The sequence below is a fragment of the Chanos chanos genome, chromosome 16 (assembly GCF_902362185.1).
Source record: "Chanos chanos chromosome 16, fChaCha1.1, whole genome shotgun sequence".
NCBI classification, from domain to species: domain Eukaryota; kingdom Metazoa; phylum Chordata; class Actinopteri; order Gonorynchiformes; family Chanidae; genus Chanos; species Chanos chanos.
Window position 1 is genome coordinate 608,477 of NC_044510.1, and position 26,524 is coordinate 635,000.

Below are 26,524 nucleotides of genomic sequence, written 5' to 3' on the forward strand. Positions count from 1 at the left end.
AATCTTTTAACGGTGAATAACTGCGTGACTACACAGTTCTCCTTCTGTCGCTGTAAGTTCTGGAAATCGGAGAGCATCTCTGGTGAATGTATGCACAGGATGGGAAATACACTCCTTTCAAGTAGTAATTTATTTCTGATTAATTCACTTTGCCCCTCTGTATCAGGCGATTACAGAGGTCCCCCCCTGCCCCCCCCCCCTCGCAGCAGCAGCCTTCTCAGCCCACCTGCTGGGCCGGGCCCTCGCCGCACCAGAAACAAGTCATGCTGTTCCTATGGTTACCACTGAGCAGTTGGCGGCCTGCGAGCACTACTCTAAAGTGTGCCAAAGATGTTTCTGGATTCCACATAAGACGAACGGCACAGTGCTCTCAAACTAATGACGCGGCTTCTTACGAACTTAGAGAAGGACCTAATGTCAGGTCTGAGTTTATCTTTAGTCTTGGAACAAACCAAAAAGAGAACCTCCCTTTCCCTTAAAAATGGCCCTCAAAACACAGTTTAAGCAGTTAGCCTGAGTGAACATGTTACCACGGCCAAACAGAGTTCTCAATGAAAGTTCTGGAGCAGTGGTAGGAAAGCGATCCCTCGATCCCTCCGGTTCACCCACCGCATGTGAGCTCTCCCTCCGCCATGTTGGTTAACTTACATTCTAACCCACGGATCCCTTCTCCACCGCCATCCCACCTGCCTATCCAATCTCCCCTCGGTTCTCTTCAGTCACCCTCTGGACACTCCACTACAGCACAAACACAGAGTTCATCAAGACATAGAGTTCATCTTGATATTTGCCTTTTTTTTTCAATCCAGAATTAAACAAACAAACAAACAAAAAAAACAACATGAGGTACATTTTGGGCAGGAGTAATGGCACCTGAATCTTTCCTTTAGCCAGTTCAAAGTCTCTCTGTTCTTGCTTTTTATGTTTTTTTTCTTCCCGCTCTTTATAACAGAACTCTGTACTCGTAGGCCTACTCATGTGTACTCGTAGGCCTACTCATGCGTACGGTGTATATGAGAGCTCACATTTTCAGTAATATTCACCTCTAGGGACTGTCACAGTCACTTCAAAACCATGTAGCTTCATCTAGCTTTCCTGTAAGTGCTAATAGGTTCATTTTTAGGTATGTTTATGATTGTTGTTTTGCTCGAATATCCATCATCTTTTCAGTTTCTATTTCTTGACTAACTCTGTGGCATTGGCTTTGTCAATATCTAGTTGAATCCATGATTCACTCCATCCCTACAACATTTCCAGTTTCACTCCATCCCTACAACATTTCCAGTTTCTTCACAGTCACACTTGCTTGAACAGTTGCATGGTTTTCATTTTTTCAAATTTTCTGTTTTTTTACTCATTTCTTCAAACTGTTTCTCTGAGGTAACCTTCCATCCTAATTTCATCAGTCTGAAGCATTTCCTCGAAAAAAAAAAAAAATTTTTTTTCATATGTAAGGGAAGAGAAACGTCTAATTTCTGACACTCTGTCATGCTAATCATTGTTGTTTGAGGAACGCTGTACCGTGGACCTGTGAGAAGCTACCCCAGTGTCTTTTGCAGCGAACTGTGGGTTTGGTTTTGTCCATGACAGGCTTTTCCCGATCCTGCCTTGATTTCAAAACTTCCATTTAACTTCCATTTCTTGACATTGTTCCTGACAGCTTGAATTGCAGGCTGGAAACATTCATAGAGTCGTGTTCAGCTTTCTCTGGTTTTGTTAAAGTCAATTATCATTATTTTAAGGTCTCCAGACCACTCCTCAGAGGAACCCATGACTGCTCAGACCAGACAGAACATCAACGAAAACCTGCTACGCCAGAACTTAAAGTTACATCAGAGAAATGGTTCCATGGAACACTTTACACCATTAACCAAGAGTCCAGTAAGTGAACAGGGCCTCACTAATGAACCGGGGGGCGGGGGGGATAAATCATAGAAAATAGGCCACAAACTATTGCTGATGTCATGTTCTCTTTTTAATTACTTTGATTCTGTCAAGATTCAAATAAACACTCATTATGCATGTCAATTTACAGAAAGATCTAGTCAGATCTAATTTGTCCTATGTAGACGTCAGGCTCAGATCAAAAGGAAATTTGTTGCAACACACATTTTGACCAAACTCTGCACAGTCTAATGAATATTTTACAGTGTAGAGAGAATTAAAACTAGTTTGAAACTCAAATTTTGTAAAAATAAATAAATAAATAAATAATTGGTGAAGAGTTCTTTAAGGAGATCACCATGATATCTATAGCGAAAACTTCACCGTCGCCAACTGTTTGGCAAACGGGAACATGTTGTTTCTTACATCACTGCTCAGCTCAGTCCCACAAAGACATGAAGGTTTGGGAGAGGAAAGGAGAGACAGGGTGGCTACTGGAACAAAACGAAAAAAAAAAAAAAGAAAACGAAAAAAAAAAAGAAAAGAAAAAACATGGTCCCTTGAGGTACAGTAATTTGTTATTGAACATATATGACATCACTGAACGGTTTCCAGGACCTCATGGAAGGTTTTAAATCCACCAATGATTTCAATTTAAGTCTCTCTTCTCAAATATCACAGTGCGAAGGTCTCAGATGTGGCTGCACATATCATTCGATTTAAACCAGAGAAAAGCCGCCCGAAGCGGCCTTGTCCTGTGGTTTCTTTTTGAAAGAATATTTCTGAATGTTTTGTATATTTCTTAACCGTAACCCCCCCCCCCCCCCCCCCCCCCCCCCCCCCCCCCCCCCCACATGCTGTTCTCATTTGCAAAATTTTCATGGTGTGAGAGAAGGAAAAAAAAGGTTGAGATCACTCCAGATGAGGAATATGTCAGCAGAATAGTTATGATGGGTTACACAACATGACATACGCGGACATTCAATGACAGTCTGTCTAGGACTTACCAACCTTTTGAACTTCAGTGACAAAATGACAGTTACAGTCATAACAGCCCAGGAATTTACCTCTATTTATTAAATTTAAGCAATAACAAAGACTAAAGTCCATATTGGTGTCCAAGACACTTAAGGAAGCATGCCTTTTACTTGGTGTCCAGAAGTAAACATGGACACAGGAAGCGTTGAGTTGAACCACTGTTAACCACCAACAGGTGATCAGTGGTATAGATGCTGGAAGAGGATATGACCTCACACGCCTTCAACAGCGACTCACTTCCTGGTGCATCGATGGTCACAGGAGAAAGAAGAAAGTGATGTGATAATTGTGGCCATCAGGTTTCTCTCTGATTCTGATCTCATCTCATCTGCCACCACGCCAACATCAATAGACTCCTCATGACGTCAGCAGCCACACGCTGCCAGGGCGCGTATCTGAACGGCGCTCAGGGTCCTGCTTAACGCACGTCACATCCTGATAAGGAAACCCCTCCATACGCACCACAGACACGGCTAACGTGGCCAGGGTTCATCTGTGGATGCAGTGTCGACATTCACCGTAACGACACTGTGTATGTAACCTCACTGGGCAGGGTGTTTTCACACTGTACTAATACTCAGTAACACCAGTCTAATGCATTTTGATGTAGAGCAAAAGCAAAACATGAAAGATTACTTGAGAGAAGGATCTTGGTCCAAACCCCCCCCCCCCCAAAAAAACCTACTCTCTGTTAACCCATCAGAAGAGCGCTTGTCTGCAGGTGTTCTCTACTCAAACATTCTCATGCATCCAGCTCCTCAGTCACATGGAATGGAGATGATGAAGTCATTACTGAAGGACATGACTTGGACTTATGGACATGACTTATTGGAGAAATGACTTGACTTCAAACTACATTAGTCTGACATGTGCCTGTCAAAGTCACTCTTTTTCCTCTCCCATACTTTCCACGATCGGTGACACACACACACACACACACACACACACACACACACACGCTTTAACTGTTGTTAGGAATTTAACCCCTTGGAATTCATTTCCATTAATGACCCGAAACCCTTATCAAAGCAGGAGGAAAAAAAGATGCTGAACACTAATGCATTGTAAGTGGCGAGCATGGTCGCAGCTGATTAAAGGATCAGTGGTAGCCAAAGAGGATGAGCCCGTTCTGCCACTCACGGGGTGATGGGTGGCATTTGGGGGGTGGGGTGTGTGTGTGTTTGTGTGTGTGTGTGTGGGGGGGGGGGGTGCAGGTACCATTATAACACCTTTACCCATACTCTTCAGTATTATACCCCCTTTCCTGCCTGCATTAATTAAAGCCATTCCATTTGGTTTCCTTTTAGGCTATTAGCACACTGGACCCAGGTTCTCTTCTCTTTAATCTCGCATGGACATTTCTATTCATGGAGCTATTGATTTAATGCTCAGGCCCCTTGCTTTCATCATCAAGAACTCAAAGCTGAGCAGAGAGCCTTGTCTTTACGGGATGTGTGTCCCTTAACCCCTCACTGACAGGAGGAAGGCTGAGAACCACTGAGGGGGTTTGGTTTGTGCTGCATGGCTCTGTCTAGTGCTAAACAAGAGGTTAGAAACTTATCAGGAACATCTACCGACAAGCTACCCTAGCGTGATGTCACATCCTGTTCTGCTGTCGCTTCTTCTCCTTTTTCCCAGAAAAGCAGATCTGGGAACTGACAGACAGACGGATATGCTTGTTTGCTGTTGATCTACATCTTTTTCACTACAGGCTGGAACTACCTGAATACTACTGATCCAAGGTCAGCTTTTCAGTGGAAAAAGGCTAAGGGCCAAAAATCTGAAGCCTTAAAGTTTGAATCTAAGCAGATTCCTCCGAGTGCGGCTGCCTCTTTTGCTGCTCTCTGGAGGTCACGGTGTGTGGTGTGTGCAGGGCAGTGGCCTCAGAGAGGGTGGTACTGCGCAATCGATCATCTGGTCAAATAACACACTGAGTCTTTACACCATACAATTTTCACTCTAAAATAAAATGCAAGGGCCCGGTCTCTGTGGAGCAGTGCACAGAGAGACAGTAAGTAGTGTGTGTAGAGGAGCTGGTTTATGCAGCTCTCCTCCTCTGGTCCAGGCCATCTCCCTCACAACAATAGCCCAATTTTGTCCTGTGGCTGGTGTTGTTGTCTAATGATAATTTGTATTGTAAATATGTGGTTGCCTATGTGAGTATGGTGTGTTTGGGGGGGGGGTCTGCCTGCCCCCGCCCCCCTCAAGCGCCTCTGCCTCTGGATCCCGTATTAACCTCCAACTCCCAGGAGCAGAGCTCTGGAGCCAAGAGGCTAACCCAGAGTGGCTTCCTGCTTGGGGAGCAGCTGTTCTTTCTCCCATGTGGCCACAGCATGGCCCTTGGATGCCATAGATAAGTCCCTTCTGTTTCATCTCTGGCCAACAGCAACATGGAAAAGACGATGTACACTGAACCGCACTGACCGCTCCTTCTAGGCAGCGCTTGCTCTCTCTTTCTCTCTCTCTCTCTCTCTCTCTCTCTCTCTCTCTGTCTTTCTCTCTCTCTACTGCCACTGACCCAGCTGCAAATAGTTTGTGCAGGGCTGCTCCTGACATGCAAGCAGCGCTTTCACCCAGGAATTACCAATCTGACTATCAGCGGCCACACACCCGCATGCACATCTGGTCAAATCAGGTCCAGTACATACATTTCTGGAACTTTCCTCACCTTCGGAAAGTCTTGTTTGCGTCACAACACAACTGGAGGGCCATTAGGTAATGAAATGCCCGGAGAGCCCCAGTGGAATGAATCGCCCTCTTTGTTCAGGTCTCGGCGTCTGTTTCATCAAGCAGCCGCATAGGCTCGTGCTGCCGTGAGAGACCTGTCTATGTCTTGTCACTGCTGTTAGTAGGTATTTAATGCAGCACAGACATCTGTGATGGGGAGCGTTACTGAGAGGTTAGCAGAGAGAAACTGAACTGAAAAAGAAAAATACCCTCACATGTACCATCCATAAAAAACGTTTTTTGCCGACGACTTGTTTCAACAACACAACAGCCTTGACTTGAGAGGTAAGAAAACAGAACCTGTGTGCATCGTAGCACAGGAAGATTAGAGCATGTATCTGTCAGTGCTGAGGTTACTGTAGTGCTGTTCTGTAAATAGCAGCACACGTTGATCTGAGAGGCACAGATGAGATCACAAACGACATCTCTCAAGTCTCTAAAGTTTCCATCTATGTGCCAGCAGTTGTTTCTTTGTTGTTGTTTTTTGTCAGGTAAGAGAGAAGGCCCTGCTCTTTATTTTCCATGGTAAACCACGAGACTTGACCGCGCACAACTGTACTCACTCGCACGGTAACACACACACACACACACACACACACACAGACACACACACACTCAGACACACACACAGACACACACACACACATGAAAGAGCTGCACGCCCTGAGAGGCCCTGTCGAGATCCACCCACCCGCTGTGCAGCCTACCAGTGCTGCCTGTGTCAGAGACCTCAAACAAGGCCACCTGGAGAACACCCCTCCCTGACTGAGGTCCTCTCACTAACGGTGCAAATTCATCTAAGACGCCTCAGACCAGAAGACTGCACTGCACTGCACTGACCCCACCAACACAAATCACAAGCAACATGGAGATGGCCCATGACTTTACACAAGAACTAATAAAAACTAGACTCACATGTTACGCCTCCCATGAGAGCAGAAATTACTAACTAACTTTATTTATGTATATGAACGTGAGTGAGTGAGCCTGTTTGTGTGTTTGTCGGGGGGGGGGGGGGGGGTCACTCATAGTCATCAAACTTTGCTGTGCTATGTTTATCCTTCACATTCCTGTCATCTGGAAGTCACTGTAACGACACAACATTTGGTTAATTAATATATAATTGAAACCAGCGCTGGTGTGTTGGCATAAATTAACAATGTAAGGAAAACTAACAGAGCTAGACTGAGTTTCTGGTTAAACTGAAAATGAAGTTTGGTCACATTATGAAGAAAAAAAAAAGGGGGTTGGAGGGGTTGGGGGGGGGGGGGGGTGGTGGTGGTGATGTAGCGCTGGCTCCTCTGAGACTCCGAACCGCAGAGCGAGTCCGTGTATGAGGAACGATGGCGTTCCCGGGGAATGACTGCTGTAAATCTGTCTGATATTAGGAGGGAGATAAAGCAGGAGTTTTCATTAAACTCCAGGGAAGCGCCGTCTCTCTCTCTCTCTCTCTCTCTCCGCAGCAGCCAGCTTCTCGGGACAGAAAACAAATGTCACAATTCAAACAGACCTTCATGTCGCCAGCCCGAGCAAAGCTTTCAGTCCTGACATCTGAAGCTCATCTTGAGGGAAATATTCTTTATGACCAGAAATGCATAAGCCTCTCTTGCCACATCACTTGGCGTCTTTGTGTCTTACACAAGTGACTAAAACTCGGGTTTTATGTGACCTCCCTGCGGAAAGCTGGAGAGTAAACACGAGCGAGTCGAACGCGGCGATGTTTACGAGCGTAGCGGCTGAGATGAGACGGGATGGATTCTGATTGGAAGGGGGAGAGAGCAGTTAGCTGCTGGTCACACTGCTGTGTGGGAGTTCCTTGAGAGCGCAGTCACAGTTGTGAAATGGTTAAAGGTGTATTTAAGATGTCTCTGACTGTTTGAAGTTGTTCGCAGTGAGGTGTACCAGGTGCGCCGCGTGGTTACCGACTGCTCATTGTTTACTGCTAACTCCCTTCCGCTAGTGCACAGTCTCTCTCTCAATCTGTTTGCTCCCACCCCCTCAACAAATCAGATAACACACCTCCAGTCTCTCTCTCTCTCTCTCTCTCTCTCTCTCTCTCGACATCACTCCCTTGTGCAAGCACGCAAACAGTTACACAAACCCAGACAAAGTCATGCAAACATGCATGCTCTCTCACTCTCTGTCTCTCTCTCTCTCCCTCTCTCTCTCTCTCTCTCTGTCTCTGTCTCACACACACACACACACACAAATGCACACAAACCAAAAAACACAACATGCATACTGTCTCTCATACAAGCACCCCCCCCCCCCCCCCCCCCACACACACATACACACACAGACACCCACACCCACACACGCTACTTAAACACATGCACAAAGAGAAGGCTTGTCATCTAACCACACTACACCTCACCTTCGCTCCACTCTAGTAGAAATACCTCGCCTTGGCCTTGCTATCACTGCACACAGGATGTCGAATGTATGTCAGGGGGCCTGCCACAGTAATGCTCACACACACACACACACGCACGCACACACACACACACACACCCACTGCAACCGGAGGGTGTTCAGAAGAGCTCTGGGGCACTGGGAAAACTCTGCCTAAAACAAAGCACTCAAAACAACCGCAAAAACAATCTCCAAACTCATTTGTGTGCAACAAAGCCCCACTGACAAATCACACACAGAAAATATACCATTCACTGACAAATCACGGACAGAAAATATACCATTCACTGACAAATCACGGACAGAAAATATACCATTCACTGACGAAACACAGACAGAAAATGTACCATTCACTGACAAATCACAGACAGAAAATATACCATTCACCGACGAATCACAGACAGAAAATATAACATTCACTGACAAATCACGGACAGAAAATATACCATTCACTGACGAATCACAGACAGAAAATATACCATTCACTGACGAATCACGGACAGAAAATATACCATTCACTGACGAATCACAGACAGAAAATATACCATTCACTGACGAATCACGGACAGAAAATATACCATTCACTGACGAATCACAGACAGAAAATATACCATTCACTGACGAATCACAGACAGAAAATATGCTGCTCACTGATCAGATGGATTTGGAAGGTTCTCCCCAGTCATGTATTTTGACCCAACGTGCTCACGCTTCAGTTCCAGTCAGAGTGTTCAAACAGAGCGCCTCATATGATTTCAACAAATTGGCAGAGTTAATGACTTTCATACTCACCATTAAAAACATTACACTATATTTTTGGGAGAGGGCTTTTTTTCCCCCTCTCTTTGATATCCACAAAGACCTTGTTCTCAATGCCATAAAGCAGAGAGCTATTTTTAGCTGCTAAAATGGTTTCCAGTTGGCTCCAGACGATCAGAGAGAAGAGAAAACCACACTGAAAACCACATTCCATAATATTTGAAAGGGAGTGAGTGGTTAAGGCGGAACTAGGATGCCTCTCTTTTAACCCACACGATGTGAGGCGTATCCACACTTCAGTTCTACTGGAAACAAACCCAGCAGACCCAGGAAGCTTCAGGTAAAGTGAGTCAAGGCAGACAGCTTCAGAAGACCTTCTCATGGGGGGGGGGGGGGGGGGGGGGGGTTTGCCGGAGCAGGTGGGTGCCCCCCACACACACACACACACACACACACACACGGGCCTGAACCAGGGGGAAGCTGGAGATAAACCTAAGATTTATAAACCTAACCTCTCTCTGCACAAAGCCATGTGATAATAACGTCTCCTTTCACCCGCTGTGTTTAGCCTGAGAGAACAGAACACTCACTACGACTTTAACGTGAGCACAGACTCCGAAGGACCACACATCAGGGCTTCCACGAGACCAGTCCTTTTAAGACGACAGAGACATGACTGAGAACGCAGAGTGAGAAAAAATACTTCTCTTGGGGTCCTCGTCTTTTTTGGACATCCATCTGAAGTGGCTGGATGAATGAAAATGATAAATGCATAATGACGCTGTATGATACTGCTCTGACTCACACTCCTCTTTCAGGACTGAAATCACTAAGGACAGGAAAAAAACAAAAGCAGTGGAATTGTGTTGGGAAATGATGAATGAAATTAATGTGTTTGTAACCCAAGTACGCCTGTGAGCTGGTCTCCTCTCCCTTTAGAGGAGCAAAAATCGCTTTCTTTCAATCAAAACCTATTTAGAGGAGTAAAAATCGCTCTCCTTCAATCAAAACCTATTTAGAGGGAATTCTTTAGGTGCTGTTCAGAAGTTCTGAAATAACAGCATGAAGCAGAACTAAAAACAGAAATCTTCCTAAACGTTTGGAGAGAAATACGTTTTCTTTCCATTATCCTTGGTGGCTTTCCTCGCTGCTTTTGTTATATATAATCTGGAAAAGATTCCCAGCTGTAGCCATTACCGAAAAAATAAGCAAACAAACCATCTGTGAAGATCAGCAGCTTCATATAGTGGCTTTTGCTGTAATAAAACGGAGCCTCTCTGAGACAGATCTGAGACAGATCAATGTGTTCTGTGACGTCCCTTTGACTGTCAGGTCGCGTGGTGCACGCTGGTTAAAACGTGTTCATCTCTTCATCTCCTGTAGACTCACTCAGTCACCTCATCCACCAAACACAATCCTTTCAAAAACAGGCTTTTGTGTAAGAAAACGTAGGCTTATCTTTATAGAGCCGTATGGGGAAAATGTTTTTGTCTTATGAACCAGAATGAATTGGTAAAAAATTAGATTTATGGTTTTACATATGGAATGCTGAGAGCAAATATGTATTTTCCCATTCTTGATTTATACTTAATCTATATATAAATGCTACTACAATAACCCCCGTGTCTACAGCATAACCCTTAGGCTTAAGAGTGATTTGTCTAAAAGAGCGAATACAGCAGATCGGAACTGTGGTGTGCACTGTGCCCCCACTGGTAAAAATACCAGTACAGTACCAGTAACCATAATGCAAGAGAGGGACTGGAAACTCCTCCACAGGGGCTGTGATTGTAGCAGAGAACTCTGGGATGCATGTAGGGTTTGTCCCAGCAGTCCTGGGCTCGACTTCCTGCTGCTGGGGTCAACCAACGCCCCCCTCACTGAATTAGTGAGTACCCAGACCAGCTGGAGCCACAGCCGCGGCGGAGGGCAGGCCAGAGTGGGTGTGATCCCAACCAGCTAATCCCAATTCATCTGATATCCATCAGCCAGAGCTCCGCAACTGCCTCAGCTCCACTCACACACACACATACACACAGACAACACCCAGACAAACACACCCACACGCGCGTGCAATCTCACACACACACACACACACACACGCACACGCACACACGCACACACACACACACACACACACACACACACACACGAGCACACACTCACACGCGCGCATACACACACACTCACAGACACACACGCACATACACACACACACACACACACACACACTCACACACACACACACACACACACACACACATACACACACACACACACACACATACACACACGCACGCACGAGCACACACACACACACGCGTGTGCACACACACACACACACACAAACACACACACAAGCACATGCACACAATGTCAGAACAGAACTCCCAAATATCCACTGAGTAACACTACTCAAATATCCACTCTGTAACACTATCAGTAACACAACTCAAATATCCACTCTGTAACACTATCAGTAACACTAATCAAATATCCACTCAGTAACACTATCAGTGACTCTTGGGTGTATGCTGTGCATTTCAAAGTTAAAAACTCCTCTTCCATACAACTCCTCTTCCACACAACTCCAGTTTTACCAGTTTTGTACATGTCCTGTTTTATACCATTCCAATTTTAAATGAATGTTAAAGTCATTCATGTGGGATTGTTTGAGCTAACAACAGTGGCTACAGAAAAGAAAAGAAAAGAAAAGAAAAATAAAAGAAACAGAAGAGAAAAGAAAAGAAAAGAAACAGAAAAGGAAAGAAAAGAAAAGAAAAGAAAAAAAAAGAAACAGAAAAGAAAAGAAAAGAAAAGAAAAGAGAAAGAAAAAGCAAAGGAAAGCAGATGTGTAACTTCATGTCTTGCAGTGGAGTGAGCAGAGACCCAAGCAGTGGGTATGTGTGAGTGTGTGGTGTTCTGGAGACTTGCCATTACTGACGCAGAAAAACAACAAATGCAGTCACTTCATTTGGCTCTGAGGAGAAAAATACACCTGGTATATCTGCACGAACTAGATCCCTACAGATACAGATCTTTCCAACTCTAAGCACACATGGCAGGTGTCCGACAACAAACCAAGGTCATAAATTCCCTAGGATTAAAGCTAATGAACGTCATCTGCACTAGCTAGTTTGTTGTGATTAGCTAATCACAACAAAAACAAAAGTGAATGAAAAATTTGGTTCACTGTTAAGATTCTAGGATGGCACAGTAGTGATGGCACAGGTGCTCTCTTCGACTGGTACAACCACTCAACCATTCAACCAAAGTGCTTTGAGTCCAAAAGACAGGGAGCAGCGACCACTGACCCTCTCACACATAAGACCTGAAACATTGCCAGATTCGTTTTCTTAGCAGTCATGGCAGACACCCCCTTTCACACTTGCAACCCATTCCCGGAAAATTGCCGGGACAGGCATGTTCACACACGACATGAAAATCCCAGAAAAACATGATGTGAAGTCTAACTTGTGTGGCAAGTGTGTTTCGAACAAAATGGTGGGTGAACAGATTCTATCAAGTATCTATTTGCAAACAGATGTTATTCATGTACAACACGTTTAGTAAAAAAAAACCCTGATGTTTTAAAATATGATAATGGCTTTGGTGGTTTCCTGATTATGCCTAACTGGTTTAGATCTCCTGCCTAAACTTGCTTTGAGCAAGTCGTAGGGCACATACATCATCAGAAATGTAATCCTTTTATTTTATGTCTCTGTTCATATTTGAGTCTACCCGCCACATTTCCAGAACACGTCACTAGATCTTGTGCCAGAAGATCAAATTCTCTGAAATGTCAGTTCCGACTCGAGTTCACACACGGAAATTGTCAGACTTACAGATGGAGCTGCACGTGTGAAAAGGGGTTTGCGAGTGGCAGGTTTTTTTCTGCTGCTGGGGCAGGTGATACTGCCTGTGTGACGCCCATGGTAATGGTCAGGTAGGACAATAGTACATTAAGAAATGCCTCACACCTCTTGACAGTCTTAACACTTCCCTGCCCAGACCAATTTGTAGGTTACACCAGTAATTCTCCTTCTGTGACACCAGCCAAATGGTAAGAACCCTCTGCTAGGTGAGAACAAGCCAGCTGTGGTCAATTAACCCAGTGTCCCCAGGCCTTTGCACACACACACACACACACACACACACACACACTGCATGCACGCACATGTGCGCAGGTACACACAAATTCCACTAATCTGTTACATCTAAGTGGCAAATTCTGTTTTCTCTGTCGCTGCCAGTGTGTGTGTGTGTGTGTGTGAAGACTCATAATGCAAAAGTGTGGACACCACTTGTCCTGTGTCATTTTCAGATATGTCTTTGTCATTAAAGGGCCAGTGCCTTCTCCTGTTACTTCATTAACAGATCAGTGCCACTGCTGACATCAGGTCTGTATGATTAAGCAGTTATGATTACCTCACAGTGGGGGATTTTTCTCTTTTTAACAGTAAAAGCTGTTTATTAAGAACAAGTTTTTCTCAATGAGCTATGGCACATGTGGCAAAAATACAGGCTATAACCAGAATTGGTCAAAAAAATCATCATTCTGTTACTCCAAAAGAATTCGAGGGTATACCCAAATGAATTTTTCATGATTAAATTTGCAAAGCGAACAATGACTCCATCTCCACCACACAACTGAATTCTAGCTATTTGACAAATCAACATCCCAAATGTGGTGAGGGGGAAAGTCCATGGTAAAAATCACACATCAAAAGGATGACTCATCTGTGCTCCTGCACAGTCTCAGACTGGCTTAGATACGAGCCTCCCAGGCTATATGAGTGTATATGCAGAGGCTATATGAGTCTATATGCAGAGCTGTGTTAGATATAGAGGCTGTGTGAAGCAGCCCCGTCCTGCAGCTAACTGTCTGAAAACCCAGCTTTTGTGTGGGGACCTGCATTCTGGACCAGCTCTCTGCAGACTGACCCTCTGGAGCTGTGCACCTCCAAAACTAGAGAAATTCAAGCACAGAACTTCGTCGGTAAGTCACCTGTGTGTGTGCCACCACGCTCTGAAATCTCCCTCCACCCAAGTTCACATGCAAACACCCAGCAGGTAATCAGCAGGAACCAGACAGTGTCATCGCATGGAAGCTTCTTGACGCTGTCACTGGAGGTCTTTATTCCCCTCTGCTCATTTGGGCCAGTGCCTTTTTGAAGCAGCGGTAACCCAGGCCGGTCTGTCTGAACGCATCTGCACTGTAACCCTGCCGGTCTGTCTGAATGCGTCTGCGCTGTAACCCAGCCGGTCTGTCTGAACGCGTCTGTGCTGTAACCCAGCTGGTCTGTCTGAACGTGGCTGTACTGTAACCCTGCCGGTCTGTCTGAACGCGTCTGTGCTGTAACCCTGCCGGTCTGTCTGAACGCAGCTGTGCTGTAACCCTGCCGGTCTGTCTGAACGCGTCTGTGCTGTAACCCTGCCGGTCTGTCTGAACGCAGCTGTGCTGTAACCCTGCCGGTCTGTCTGAACGCGTCTGTGCTGTAACCCTGCCGGTCTGTCTGAATGCAGCTGTGCTGTAACCCAGCCGGTCTGTCTGAACGCGTCTGTGCTGTAACCCTGCCGGTCTGTCTGAATGCAGCTGTGCTGTAACCCAGCCGGTCTGTCTGAACGCAGCTGTGCTGTAACCCTGCCGGTCTGTCTGAACGCGTCTGTGCTGTAACCCTGCCGGTCTGTCTGAACGCGTCTGTGCTGTAACCCTGCCGGTCTGTCTGAATGCAGCTGTGCTGTAACCCAGCCGGTCTGTCTGAATGCAGCTGTGCTGTAACCCTGCCGGTCTGTCTGAATGCAGCTGTGCTGTAACCCTGCCGGTCTGTCTGAATGCAGCTGTGCTGTAACCCCTGCCGGTCTGTCTGAATGCAGCTGTGCTGTAACCCTGCCGGTCTGTCTGAACGCAGCTGTGCTGTAACCCTGCCGGTCTGTCTGAACGCAGCTGTGCTGTAACCCTGCCGGTCTGTCTGAACGCGTCTGTGCTGTAACCCTGCCGGTCTGTCTGAACGCGTCTGTGCTGTAACCCTGCCGGTCTGTCTGAATGCAGCTGTGCTGTAACCCAGCCGGTCTGTCTGAATGCAGCTGTGCTGTAACCCTGCCGGTCTGTCTGAATGCAGCTGTGCTGTAACCCTGCCGGTCTGTCTGAACGCGTCTGTGCTGTAACCCTGCCGGTCTGTCTGAACGCGTCTGTGCTGTAACCCTGCCGGTCTGTCTGAATGCAGCTGTGCTGTAACCCTGCCGGTCTGTCTGAACGTGGCTGCATGCACACACAGGAGCAAGGTGCTCTCTGCTGCGCGGGGTGAAAATAAATTCGAAACCAGTTTCCTCTCCAACACCTGCCCCCCATCCCCCCTCCCCCCTCCACTTTTTTTTCACTTGAAAACAAATCTGACGGTAAATAATGACAGCCGTAAACACCAGGGGAATTGACAGGTTCTGATATTTTCTAGAAGTTTCCACCTCCTCTTCAGATCGCAGCTCCTACACATTTTTCTCATGAGTTCTTTAAATCCATCCACTTCAAAGAGACGGGGATCAGGGTCCCTTCTCGGCGTTTGTATTTAAATCGACATGCTCTGTCATTTCCTGCTGTCCCTTATACAAAGCCTGTCACCCTGCACCTGAGGCGACACTATTAGAATGTTTTGTCACATACAGCAGGCGCTCACAAACCTCACGTCATCAGCCAGGTTACGCCGTTAGACCGTCACACCGAGTATTATGGATGTTAAGATAAATCCACAGCCGTCTACAAAGACGTTATATAAATTAATTTCAATAATAATACATATTTAAATAAATTATTTGACAGAAATGTAATGTCTAAAATTGGAGAATAGTTGAACGGAAGCAGTGCGCACAAGGAGAGGAAATTGATTTATGATTAATTTCATTCATTTATTTATGATTAATTTCATTCATTTATTTATGATTAATTTCATTCATTTATTACTTCTATTATTTTCTGAGAATTGGCAGTAATTGTTTACTTGTTTCATATCACTGTCAACCAGATTTACTCACATGGACAGATTAAAGATTTCACTGTTGTTTACCTATTTTAAAAAGCCAAGTTACTGGTGTCTCTGATCTGTATCATTCATACCTCTCAGTTACCTTCCTCTCAGTCTCCTACAGTCTTACATTTAGAGCCACCAAAATTCTCTGTATAGCATCAAGCAACACAGAGGTTTTTCTTTTCTTTTCTTTTCTTTTCTTTTCATTAACTCTAATAGACAGTGAAGTGACAGTTATGATATTGAAGTAAAGTGTAGGGGATTTGAGAAAATCTGAACTTCTGTCTGTCTTTTACACTAAAACTGGCTCTTTGACAAGGAGAAGAGATTTATCCTCAGTGCAAACACAGAAACTTAAATACTGAATGAACCCTTTTGGATTGGACAGGGTGCTCTACACAACTAAAATGCCTTAAAATGCTAATTTACTGCTGAAGACATTTCAGGTGGATTATAGAAGAATGTAGATGGTGAGGTCACAGAGAGCAAAGAGCTGTTTTTAAAATGTTTTTGAAAATGATTAATTGTTGTTGGTGGTGGTGGTGTTTGTTTTGTTTTTATTTAAATATTGACAAAATTCTGATACTATTTTTAATTTATTTTTAATTTATTTTTATTTTCTATTTACATCTGATTTTTAAAATAAAGTACCACAATTTAAAAAGAAATTTGTAATTAAAATTGTTACCCTTGTTACAGCATCAATAGATGTTTTATGCAGTTCTAAAGTTTTAAAATAGCTTAAATCATTACATGTTTCATGTCTTACCTACTCCTAACATTAGAGAGCTCTTTAGCTAACTACCTTTGACTTTGCTACAGTAGTTAGTTAGTACTAGCACGGATAGAGGACTCGTAAAGCTCATGGTTCATGTGACTCATAATTACGCGACACAAAAAGGAGAATAAAAATGAGACTTCATGATTAATTAAATCCAAGAGCCCACTACCTCCCTTTGAACAATCTACTGAACATTGATTACATGTTTAAGATGTGCTTTGGGTCATGACACATAGCTAAACCACTGCTGTGGCTGTGTAATGAAGCCTGTGATTTCTAATTCAATTACAGCTTCACGGAGAGAAAGACCGGGTCTTCTGCCAGAGCACTTTCTACAAAGTTAGGATTTTTTTTTTTTTTTGCCTTGATTGTTATTGCTGTTGTTACTATTTTAAGCGTTTTCCCATGGAACACTGGAGTAAGTTTGTTATTTAATAAAAGTTTTCTTATTATCTGAAGTATGGCATATTTAAGTAGCAAACACAACATTATAGAAACTTCACCTTGATCAGTATCTACCATTTGCATTTGAAATGTCCTGTGTCTCTACAGAAATGACAGTGATCAGGTTGTTGTCATGAATAAATGTGATTGGGTTTTGCAGCACTGGTCAAAATTATTAGACCACCTGTTCAAAATGAACAAAACTTACATTTAGTACTATTTGGTACTTACACAACTGCTGGTTAAACAGTAGTCGGCCATAACAAACAAGCTGAAAGTCTCAGATTATTGTGATGTAAATGTTTTTTTAGCAAGATCTCATTCAATATTTTGTGTGACTGCCTTTTGAAGCAGTTACAGCTTGGCATCTCCTTGGCATTGTGTCAGTGTACTTCTGAATGCTTTCAGTGCTTAAGTGGTTCCAGCACCTCTGAAGCTCACCCCACAGTGATTCCTTGGCTTGTTCATTTGATCTGTCATGTTTTTCCTCCATGGAGTCCCATATTTGTGTGATGGGATTTAAGTCTGGGCTCTGGGGTCACACTCCATCATTTCCATCCTTGGTCCAGTCCTTCTGTTTTCTGGCGAACTTCAGACGTTTCTTTTGGTTTACATTGTGTTCGCCAAAAAACACAAAGACTGGACCAGGGAGAACTGGTATATGGTACTCTGGATTGGTGAGTCTAAATTTGAACTGTTCGGAACGAAACAGAGGGTGTTTGTAAGCAGATGCACTGGTGAAAGGCTTCTTGATGAATGTCTCTGTCCTGCTGTTAAGCACAGTGGCAGGTGCCATTTAAGGTGCTGGAACTGGAGATGTGGTCAAAATCAGGACAATGAAGAAGAAGGTGTACTGCACTCGGCTAGTAAGGCATGAAAATCCATCAGGACCGCGACTTCTAGGACCGGGATTCATGTAGACAACAAAGTCAACGACCCAAAACACTCACCCAAACTCTGCATACACTACATGCACAAGACAGGGGTTAAATATGATGGAGTGGTGAGATCTTGCTAAAAAACATTCACATCACAATAGTCTGAGACTTTCAGATTGTTTGTTATGGCCGACTACTGTTTACACAAGCAGTTATGTAAATAAAGTACCAAATAGTACTCAATGTAAGTTTTGTTCATTCTGAAACAGGTGGTCTAATAATTTTGACCAATACTGTACATAGCGCTATCAGGTGCATCCTTTATCTTTGTCTCGATCAATGCATCAGGATGACGCGTACAATGACAGTACAGAGATAAATTTGATTATTTGAACGATTTTGATCGATCTCTTCACAAAAAAAGTACGCCTTTGTCTTTGCGTTTTAAAAACCTGCCTGAAGGAGGCGCTGCCTTGCTCCCTCTGCACTTGTACTTGTGTGTTTCTCTGGTTACAGCACAAGCACACGCTCATTCAGGGTCCAAACAGCTTCTCTGCTAAAGCACGCTGTCACCCACAGCAACATTTCGGAGTAGTTTTCCAATTTTTCCTCATTTTTCCCCCCAAATCCCGATGCTCAGTCTCTCGGAAGTCTCGCCCTCGCTGGTATAACAAACTTTGTATCACTCACTAATCACACGAAGGAGACATTCTGTCTTTTGGATGTTTGGGCCCATTATGACATTAACTTGTTTGTAGTGGAATCATAGATGCCATTTATCTGATGTTCTGTCTCTGTAGACCAATATTAAACAAGGCTTTATGTTGTTTATATTATGAAATCCAGTCAGTATATCAATGCACAACTTTCTCAGGCTGCCCAAGTGAAAACAGCTGTGCATTTTGTCTGAAAGTCCAACAGGGAAAGATACTACTTCATGCCTCATTCTGAGAGAGTGACTATGTTCTCAGCATTGACCAGATTACACGTGATATTAAAGACCTTGGCCAGGCCAGCAATGGCTTCTTTGTTTTGGTATTTTAACCACTTTGGCATTTAAAAACATTTACATGGGGATTCGGTGTGGAATCATCTGCCACCAGCAATGTCATAATGAAGCATGATGGTTTGAGAGCATTTTACTCTTTACAGAAATTTTTCATGGTGAATACGAAAAACTAAAAATCTTTGTCTCTTATTGAAAAACTAACTGAAAAATCTGTGTTAAATATGAAGTAAAAGATATATGACAGCTGACCATATGTCAAAGATAGAGAAGGTCTGCTTTAAACTCGACCCACAGTTCCACTGGCACTGGACCATGAATGACCATCTCTGACTGAGAGGGGAACTAGGTATGGAAACATTCTGATTCAAGGCAATCTGTCCAGTTTAAAACCTTGTGTTAGTCTTCATGTAGCTAATCTGGGTTTCAGTTTCTAGTTAACTTACGCTTGACTTTTCAAACCTGGGCTACAAACTTTACATTTGCTCTCTGTTGTTTACTGAGAGACTGCAGGCTGGTTAAACAAAGCAGTGTCAACATGGCCACACAATGCATGACAAAGAAGTGTTAGTCAAGGATACCCAAACTTTGGTCACAAACCCAACACATCTCTTCCTGGGGCTGAGGCTGGGTATTGTCAGCAGATACAAAGGAGCCCTACTCTCACAGCAAACGCTCCCACATGACCCTCCCTCATTCTTAAATGACAGTCAGAAAATTGTTTGGATTGATTATGGCAGTTGATTTGGGCAAAGGCTCTGATGTATAATATTGAACTGTGGATAAAATGGGTCTTGGTCGGACTCCCTGGTCATGTCCCAGAATTAAGAATTAGGCAGTGCCATTTATGGGGCAGTCCATAATATTCAATTTCTGAATAGTGAACGTGTACACCAATTGTACTCTAACGTGTTTAGAGTTCACACTCACTTTTGAGAGGAGATAAAACAGTCTAATTCTTCCTATTAAAGCATGTGATTCATCAAGTTGACGATAATTGTCCTAAATAACCTGCTTGTAACCGACCAAAGTATCAAAATGGACAGAAGTTACACACAGTGACTTGATCTTCTTCTTTTTTTTCATTTTTCATTAACCCTGTGTGTTTTACGGAATTGACAAGAGAAAAACTGTGTAGGTAAGACCCCAGGACAAAGGCAGATTTTGAGAGAAAGAAAGAGAGAGAGAGAGAGAGAGAGAGAGTGAGAGAGAGAGAGAAAAACATTTCTCCCAATGTTCCAAAAAGTGTAGCTCTGCCTGTGAGGTTAAGAGGACATTATGACTAAACAAGTCCAGTTTCCAGGACTGGTTAAAGAGTATTACTGTTACTGGTTCCAGAGCCACAGATCGGAGCTTTGGGTCGCCCCTCCACTAAAGCACCTTCTCACTCTCCAGTCTCTCTCAGTCAGCACTCACTCAACATCAAAGCCTGTCTGCTCAGTGATAATCAGCTGGGTCTTGTCTCTTTAGAATGGCACCAACCAAAAACATCCTCCTAATCTCGAAGAGTAAACGTCGCCTGGGGGTAACCTGGGAGAGAGAGAGAGGAGCCAAGGAGGAGCACTGGAGGAGGAGGAGGTGCAAACTGCTCCTTTTCTCCCTATTCAGTTTAACTCCACTGAAGATTCTGCACCTTTACAGAGTCCACTGGTGTTCGTTCTGTTGATCTCTGATTTGTTCTGGGAGGGCGGGGCAGCTGTCTCACACCACCCTCACTGGAGCACAGACTGACATGGTTTGGAGAGGAAAGCAATCTGTGCGTCTGATTGTGCCACAAATCCTCATTTTTCTACGCAAACTGAAATCATCTCTTTTGACATCCACAGGCACAGACATTTCTCATAGAACTAAGAAATATCTTCTCTCTTCACTCACCAAAAGGCCGTAGCTTTGTTTGAGGATTTTATAGCAGACTTACATGGAGGTACTATTTATGAGTTACAATTTTTCATCTATTTCTGAATTATCATTTATCATTCCGTCCATATTTTGTGGAGCTGAGAAAGAACTAAACTTAATATCAAAATCAAGTGAATTTCAGTTAAACTTCTTATTATAAGCTTACAGGTTACAGTTGAAGCAAAAGGCTTTTTTTTTTATTAAATATTATTCACTATAGCAAGCATTACTGACAAAGCGGATAAAGGGAACACATGCCAGAACTGAACAGTAATCCACCTCACAGCATATCAGTCAATCAACACATGAGTTCACTGATCACACAATTAAAAACAGAGGAAATCTCTTATTTAGACTGTTTTAGATTTATCTTTGCAAAGACTTTGTGATGTCACTAGAAGTGTTATTAATGTCATCACTAACGTGGTATTCATTGCTTAAATTCTGAACAAAGTCATAATTAAAAATGACGGAGACTAATATTAGACATATAGACAGAGTAACCAGCTTTTATCTCAAATGCTCATCGTGAAATATCTCCTTAAAACAAAACAAAAAAATGTTCCATAACCCCCTCCCCCACACCCCCGGAGACAAACAAACAAACAAACAAACACTCACGCACAGAGAGGAAAAAAACTAAGGCAAAGAAAACAATAACAAAAACAAACAAAAAAACAATAACAAAAACAAAAAAACCAATAACAAAAAGCAGGTGGAGGGCAGAATTGCTGTGATGATGGTTTTGAACAAACCCACTGCACTCTTTCTGTTTCCCACTAAGCCTCTCATCTCAGCCTGGCCTCTCAAGGTCCACGCTGGGCAACTTTCTCACAGAGGGAGCGACACGTGAGCATTATGTGAAGACTAAGGAATATATCTAAAAAAAAAAAAACCCACTTATTTTTCTCAAAACACTACTTTTTTATGTGACATGCTGGTCATGAGTTGGAGAGTTAGCGATAAAACAGGCTCTAGGGGAAATGAAAGACTTATGAATGTGTAATAAGAGTCGTACCAAATGCGTAATTTGTGTGGAGTCACACGCACTACACTCATATGTCAAATTACATCCACACAGAAACGTACTAAACCACTGTTAAAATGAGTTAAAAGGTTGATCTTTAGAGAGCTTACTGTAAAGTAAGCCTTTTCTTGGAGAATGATGGACTCAAGTGTGTGAGAATGAAGCAGGCCCATTTGAAATGAAACTGTACCAAGGCTGGTAAATATGGAACGAGTGAGTGTTTAAAATGTACAAAGAGACAAATATGCCCTGGAAACTGTCCAGCGCTGTTCCACACACATTTAAGAGAGCTGCCTATCCAAAGCTGAGGAGTTCTGATGCTTCTGATACAGCTGAAGGCTTATTCAAACAAGAGACCCAAAAACCCACAACGAAGAGATGAAAAGCACTGACTTACATAAAAATACGAGATGAAATACGACACGAAAAATATCATTATCAACCGCATTGACTTAGATAGCTCAAGTATCAAGAGGAAAAAAAAACACGTTAAATTTTGTATAAGCAGTTTTTGAAAGTTAATTTCATGACCCTGAAAAACAAAGACACACCTATATGCACTGATTTCCGTAATCTTATCACTCTACTCCACACTAACGCTCTACAACCATCAGAACACACAGCCTATCAGGGCCGTAGAGCAGATCAATTATGGATAAGAAAAGACAACTAAACAGAATTAAATACTTTAATCACTTTAATCTTCCCTCTCTTTCAATCCATGTGCACCAGGCAGTAGATTATCATAAATATCGATTCTATCTGTGTTACCACAGAGGGCCAAAAAGAGCCTGTAAGGGGTTTCCAGTGGACTGCTTATTCACCTGTAACTGCCTTGTCTAAGTCCATAACTCTTTGTGTACTGTCTGACAGTGGAGTGAGCAGACACGAGAACTTACAGATGGAGACACGGATCCGCTGGGTAGGTACGGGTCGGGCAGCATGAGAAAGGGGTATCCAGAATACGTTGGCGGTTTGTACATCCCCCCGTCTTGATGCTTATTCACTAAAATGAGAACAAGCATGAAATTTTCAGTGTTTATTGTTTTAGGACTTAGCTGGTAAAATGGTAACCTAGCCCAATTTAAGATTCTGTCATGTGGCGCAAGTTTTGACTCTGTCGGTGTTGAGGTCAGTTCGCGTCTTTGAGCAGACACACAATGACCATCGTTAACTTTCCGTCAGAGTCAAACCCGAACGCCTTGTTACAAATTCATTTCTCATTTCCCAGAGTCTCAGACACAAGAAGGAAAGTGACACATTCTTTTTTGTCAGCCGTCGGTTCAGTTTAGTAAGTACAGGAAAGTTTTCGTTTGTGAAAACAGAAACAATCAGAAATCAAAAAACAGGTCACCCATAAAAGTATCAGTAATTTTACCCCTGCACATTTAACGGGAGATAACGTAAATAACAATCAATTGACTTTTTGATGACGCAATTACACTGTAAAACTTCCGTTTGGTTTTCCCCCGAAAAGTCACAACAGTCAGAGATAAACGTCACGTTTGAGATTAAATGGTAAAAAAACTGAAGCATTCTATTTTTTTTACGAAGACAATGTTATCAGTGTCGGGCCGATGTTTTAGCACCTGCATATGCTACAAACCGGTTGCATTCGCTTTACAGCGTTTGCACACGCATGTGTTTTCTTACCGTCTTCGATATGATCTCTGTGTTTGTCTGTGTAAACTCTTTGCTCGTCTGGCTGCCCGCGCCTCACCACCTGCAAATAAACAGAAAAATGACAGAAAACACAGTTTAGGTACATAAAGGTACCTCCAGCAAGGCACAAAACATTAAAAAGATCGCTTCAAGAAAGCTTTTCACTTGAGTAGATTTTAGTGCTTACCCCCGGAGTCACGGCTGCGTTTGAGTTTTGATTTATCTCCGATTCATTTACCAAAGACGACTTAAGATCAGCCAAGTCCCTTTCTGTGAAAGCATTTTCTTGAATTTTCTCATCTTGCTCGCCTTCATCCTTGAAAGAAATCATTTCGTCGTTGGCTCCAAGATCATCACCCCCTCCATTATTGAGCTGCGGCATTTTGCTTTTTAAAGAAATTGAAACAGTTTCGTGTAACAAGTACAGAAACTTTGTGCTGTTCTTATTGTCTTCCTTATGGGTTCACCACTGCGAATATGTGAGACAGAAGTTGTGTTCCGATGAAACCTCGCAGGCTCAAAGTAATGCAGCCCCGGCAGCAACAAATAACGTAGAGCTCAAGACAAGGCTTGGACTACGAACATCAAAGAGCGCCGACCGGTGATTGACAGACTCAATGAGTTGTTGGGGGTTGTATCGTTTCAGCAAAGGGTTCGGCTCTTAAAGAGACAACACTTTCACAGCGTGTTCGCATTATTCATGTTGATTAACACTTTGCCAAGAGTAAGATGCTTGTTTGGAGTATGTAAGAACAAGCAAAAGCAGTTGAATATTCATACATTTACATAATTACTATCCGGTATCGTGTGAAATAATCCCGCTATAGCGTGTAAAGAACGGACACATCGATTTTCCCTCGTGAAGAACGATCAGGATGTCGTTATCGTTTATTTAAAAAATCGTTTGTTAGTAATACTAAAATCAGATACTGGCTTAATATACAATTTTTCAAGAAAATGTTTTATATACTTACACTATAAAACTTTATATACTTAAAAACAACATTTAAAAAGAACGTTTAAAAGAATTAGTTCGCTAGGTCTTTTTATTTATTTATTTGTTTTTACTGAGAGAGAGCGAGAGAGACTTGTTCGAGGAAAACATTTTTTTTTAAATAAACAGCAGCTAGGAAGACATTAACTGCAATTTTTTTTTTCCACCTGGTTGGTAAAAAAAAACCCCAAGCCTTGCTCACAACCTGCCGTATAGCTGAATGTAGCGCGAGCACAAAAAAAGAGAGAAACAAAAAGGGTCAAATAATAAAGTAGCTGAAAAGATGCTGAACGCGGGTGCAGAGGCTCGGAAACAAAAACATCGTCTGTTTTTTTTTTTTTTTTTTTTAACACATGAATGCATTTTAATTCCGATGCAACTGGAAGTCTTCCGAGTTTAAATTGAGAAGTATATTGACTCCTGATATTTGAGTTAATCTTCTGCCTGGAATGAAAATAACCGTCCACAGCTGGGAAAAGAACTACACACAAACAGAAAATGTGCCTGGTATTTACATAGCGCTGCATATTTATACAATATCAGACATGCATATTAATAAAAAGATTAAAAATTAGCGGATTAATGTATGCAAATCTAAATTATAAATGAGTTGTTTAAAGTCCTTGTTTATTTGCCTTGATTAAATATAGACAGCTGTTTTTCATGGAACTGTTTTTTTTTTTTTTTAACATTATGCACTTCATGATTATTTAATGCTTCCCCCCCCCCCCTCGCTCTTTTGCCTCTTCCCCACTCACACACCCTTCCTCTTCGCCTAATGATTTCAATATTTTTTGTTTGTGTTTTTTTGTGATTCTTGGGATGTACTCATTTGAGAGCTCCATACTTGAGGACAACTTTAACTGGGCTGGTTTGTGTTGGTTTGCTTCATGTTTTCCCTCCTCTTACTGCAATATTTTTAACTTGAATCTAATGCAGGGCAATTGTAGACATGACAGAGAATCTGTATTGCTTTCTGCAACTAAGGGCCGGGAAAAACAGAGAAAAGTCAAAGATGCAGTAAAAGAACAGAGCTACTGAGAATAACAGAGGTTCTTCATGAGCGTGAAGATGAAAAGAAAGAGGCATTGCTCCACTGGACAGTTAGAGCGTTGGGACAGGTCAGCGTTTCTTCTCTGACTTTGTGTGTAAAACATGTGCTGACAAGAGCCCTGCGTCAGCCACCCATTATCCCTCCAGTGAACTAAACCGTCACAGGATCAAACAGTCATATGTAAATGTGTCACAGCTGAAATCGTTAAGAGTCAGTATTTAGACATGTTGTGAGATGTGGACTAATATGAAAACAATGATCCTGGGAGGATGAAAAATGAAATACGTAATGAATGGGATGGTGATTACTCACAGACTCTGAGAATGACCTTTTGTCTGGCATTTATTCTGATGCTTCTGCATGTCTGATACACATAAACACAGTGTATTGATTTGTCTAAAACACATTTTCATGTTCACTCGAGTGTTATGATAACCTTTTTTATTCATTTCAACAGGTATTTTTCATATGAAGGTGAGTCATTTATGTATACATATAATTAGAAACTTCTGTGTCAGTGACATACAATCCACCACGAATGATTCTGAAATCAACTGCTGTCTGTTTTCAATACCCTGTACACTGTTAAAATGTTCACATGAGGTCTGGGTCTGAATGAATGACAGAATGTCACATACTTCCTTAAACGTTAATCCTATTGTCAGTCCCACATCACATCCAAGACAAACACACACACACACACACACACACACACACATACAAGCACAAACACACACACACACACACCAGAGACAAGGACCACTACAGGTTGCAGTGCTGAGGTTGAGTCCACACCACACCAGCCTGTGCCCAGTTAAAATCTCCACACTTTTCAGTATATGTGAGAGGAGGTCACTCATCTAAGGACAGAATGGAGCCACGAAAACACTGGATTATGTCCATTGCTTTGTCTGAAGCCCAGTTCACGTGTCAGTGT

At 42.9% G+C, this 26,524-nt stretch overlaps 1 protein-coding gene across 1 annotated transcript in view; it reads right to left on the reverse strand.

Annotated features, from left to right (window-relative positions):
- The window catches only part of tcf7 (transcription factor 7), a 48,015-nt gene extending 24,094 nt beyond the window's left edge, over positions 1-23,921 (reverse strand). Inside the window, exons 1-3 of the mRNA XM_030793539.1 lie at positions 23,739-23,921; positions 23,531-23,600; positions 22,777-22,883 (exon numbers count right to left, since the gene is read on the reverse strand). Coding sequence (XP_030649399.1) covers positions 22,777-22,883; positions 23,531-23,600; positions 23,739-23,921 — 360 coding nt within the window. The remainder of the gene's footprint in view (positions 1-22,776; positions 22,884-23,530; positions 23,601-23,738) is intronic.
- Positions 23,922-26,524: the final 2,603 nt, after the last annotated feature.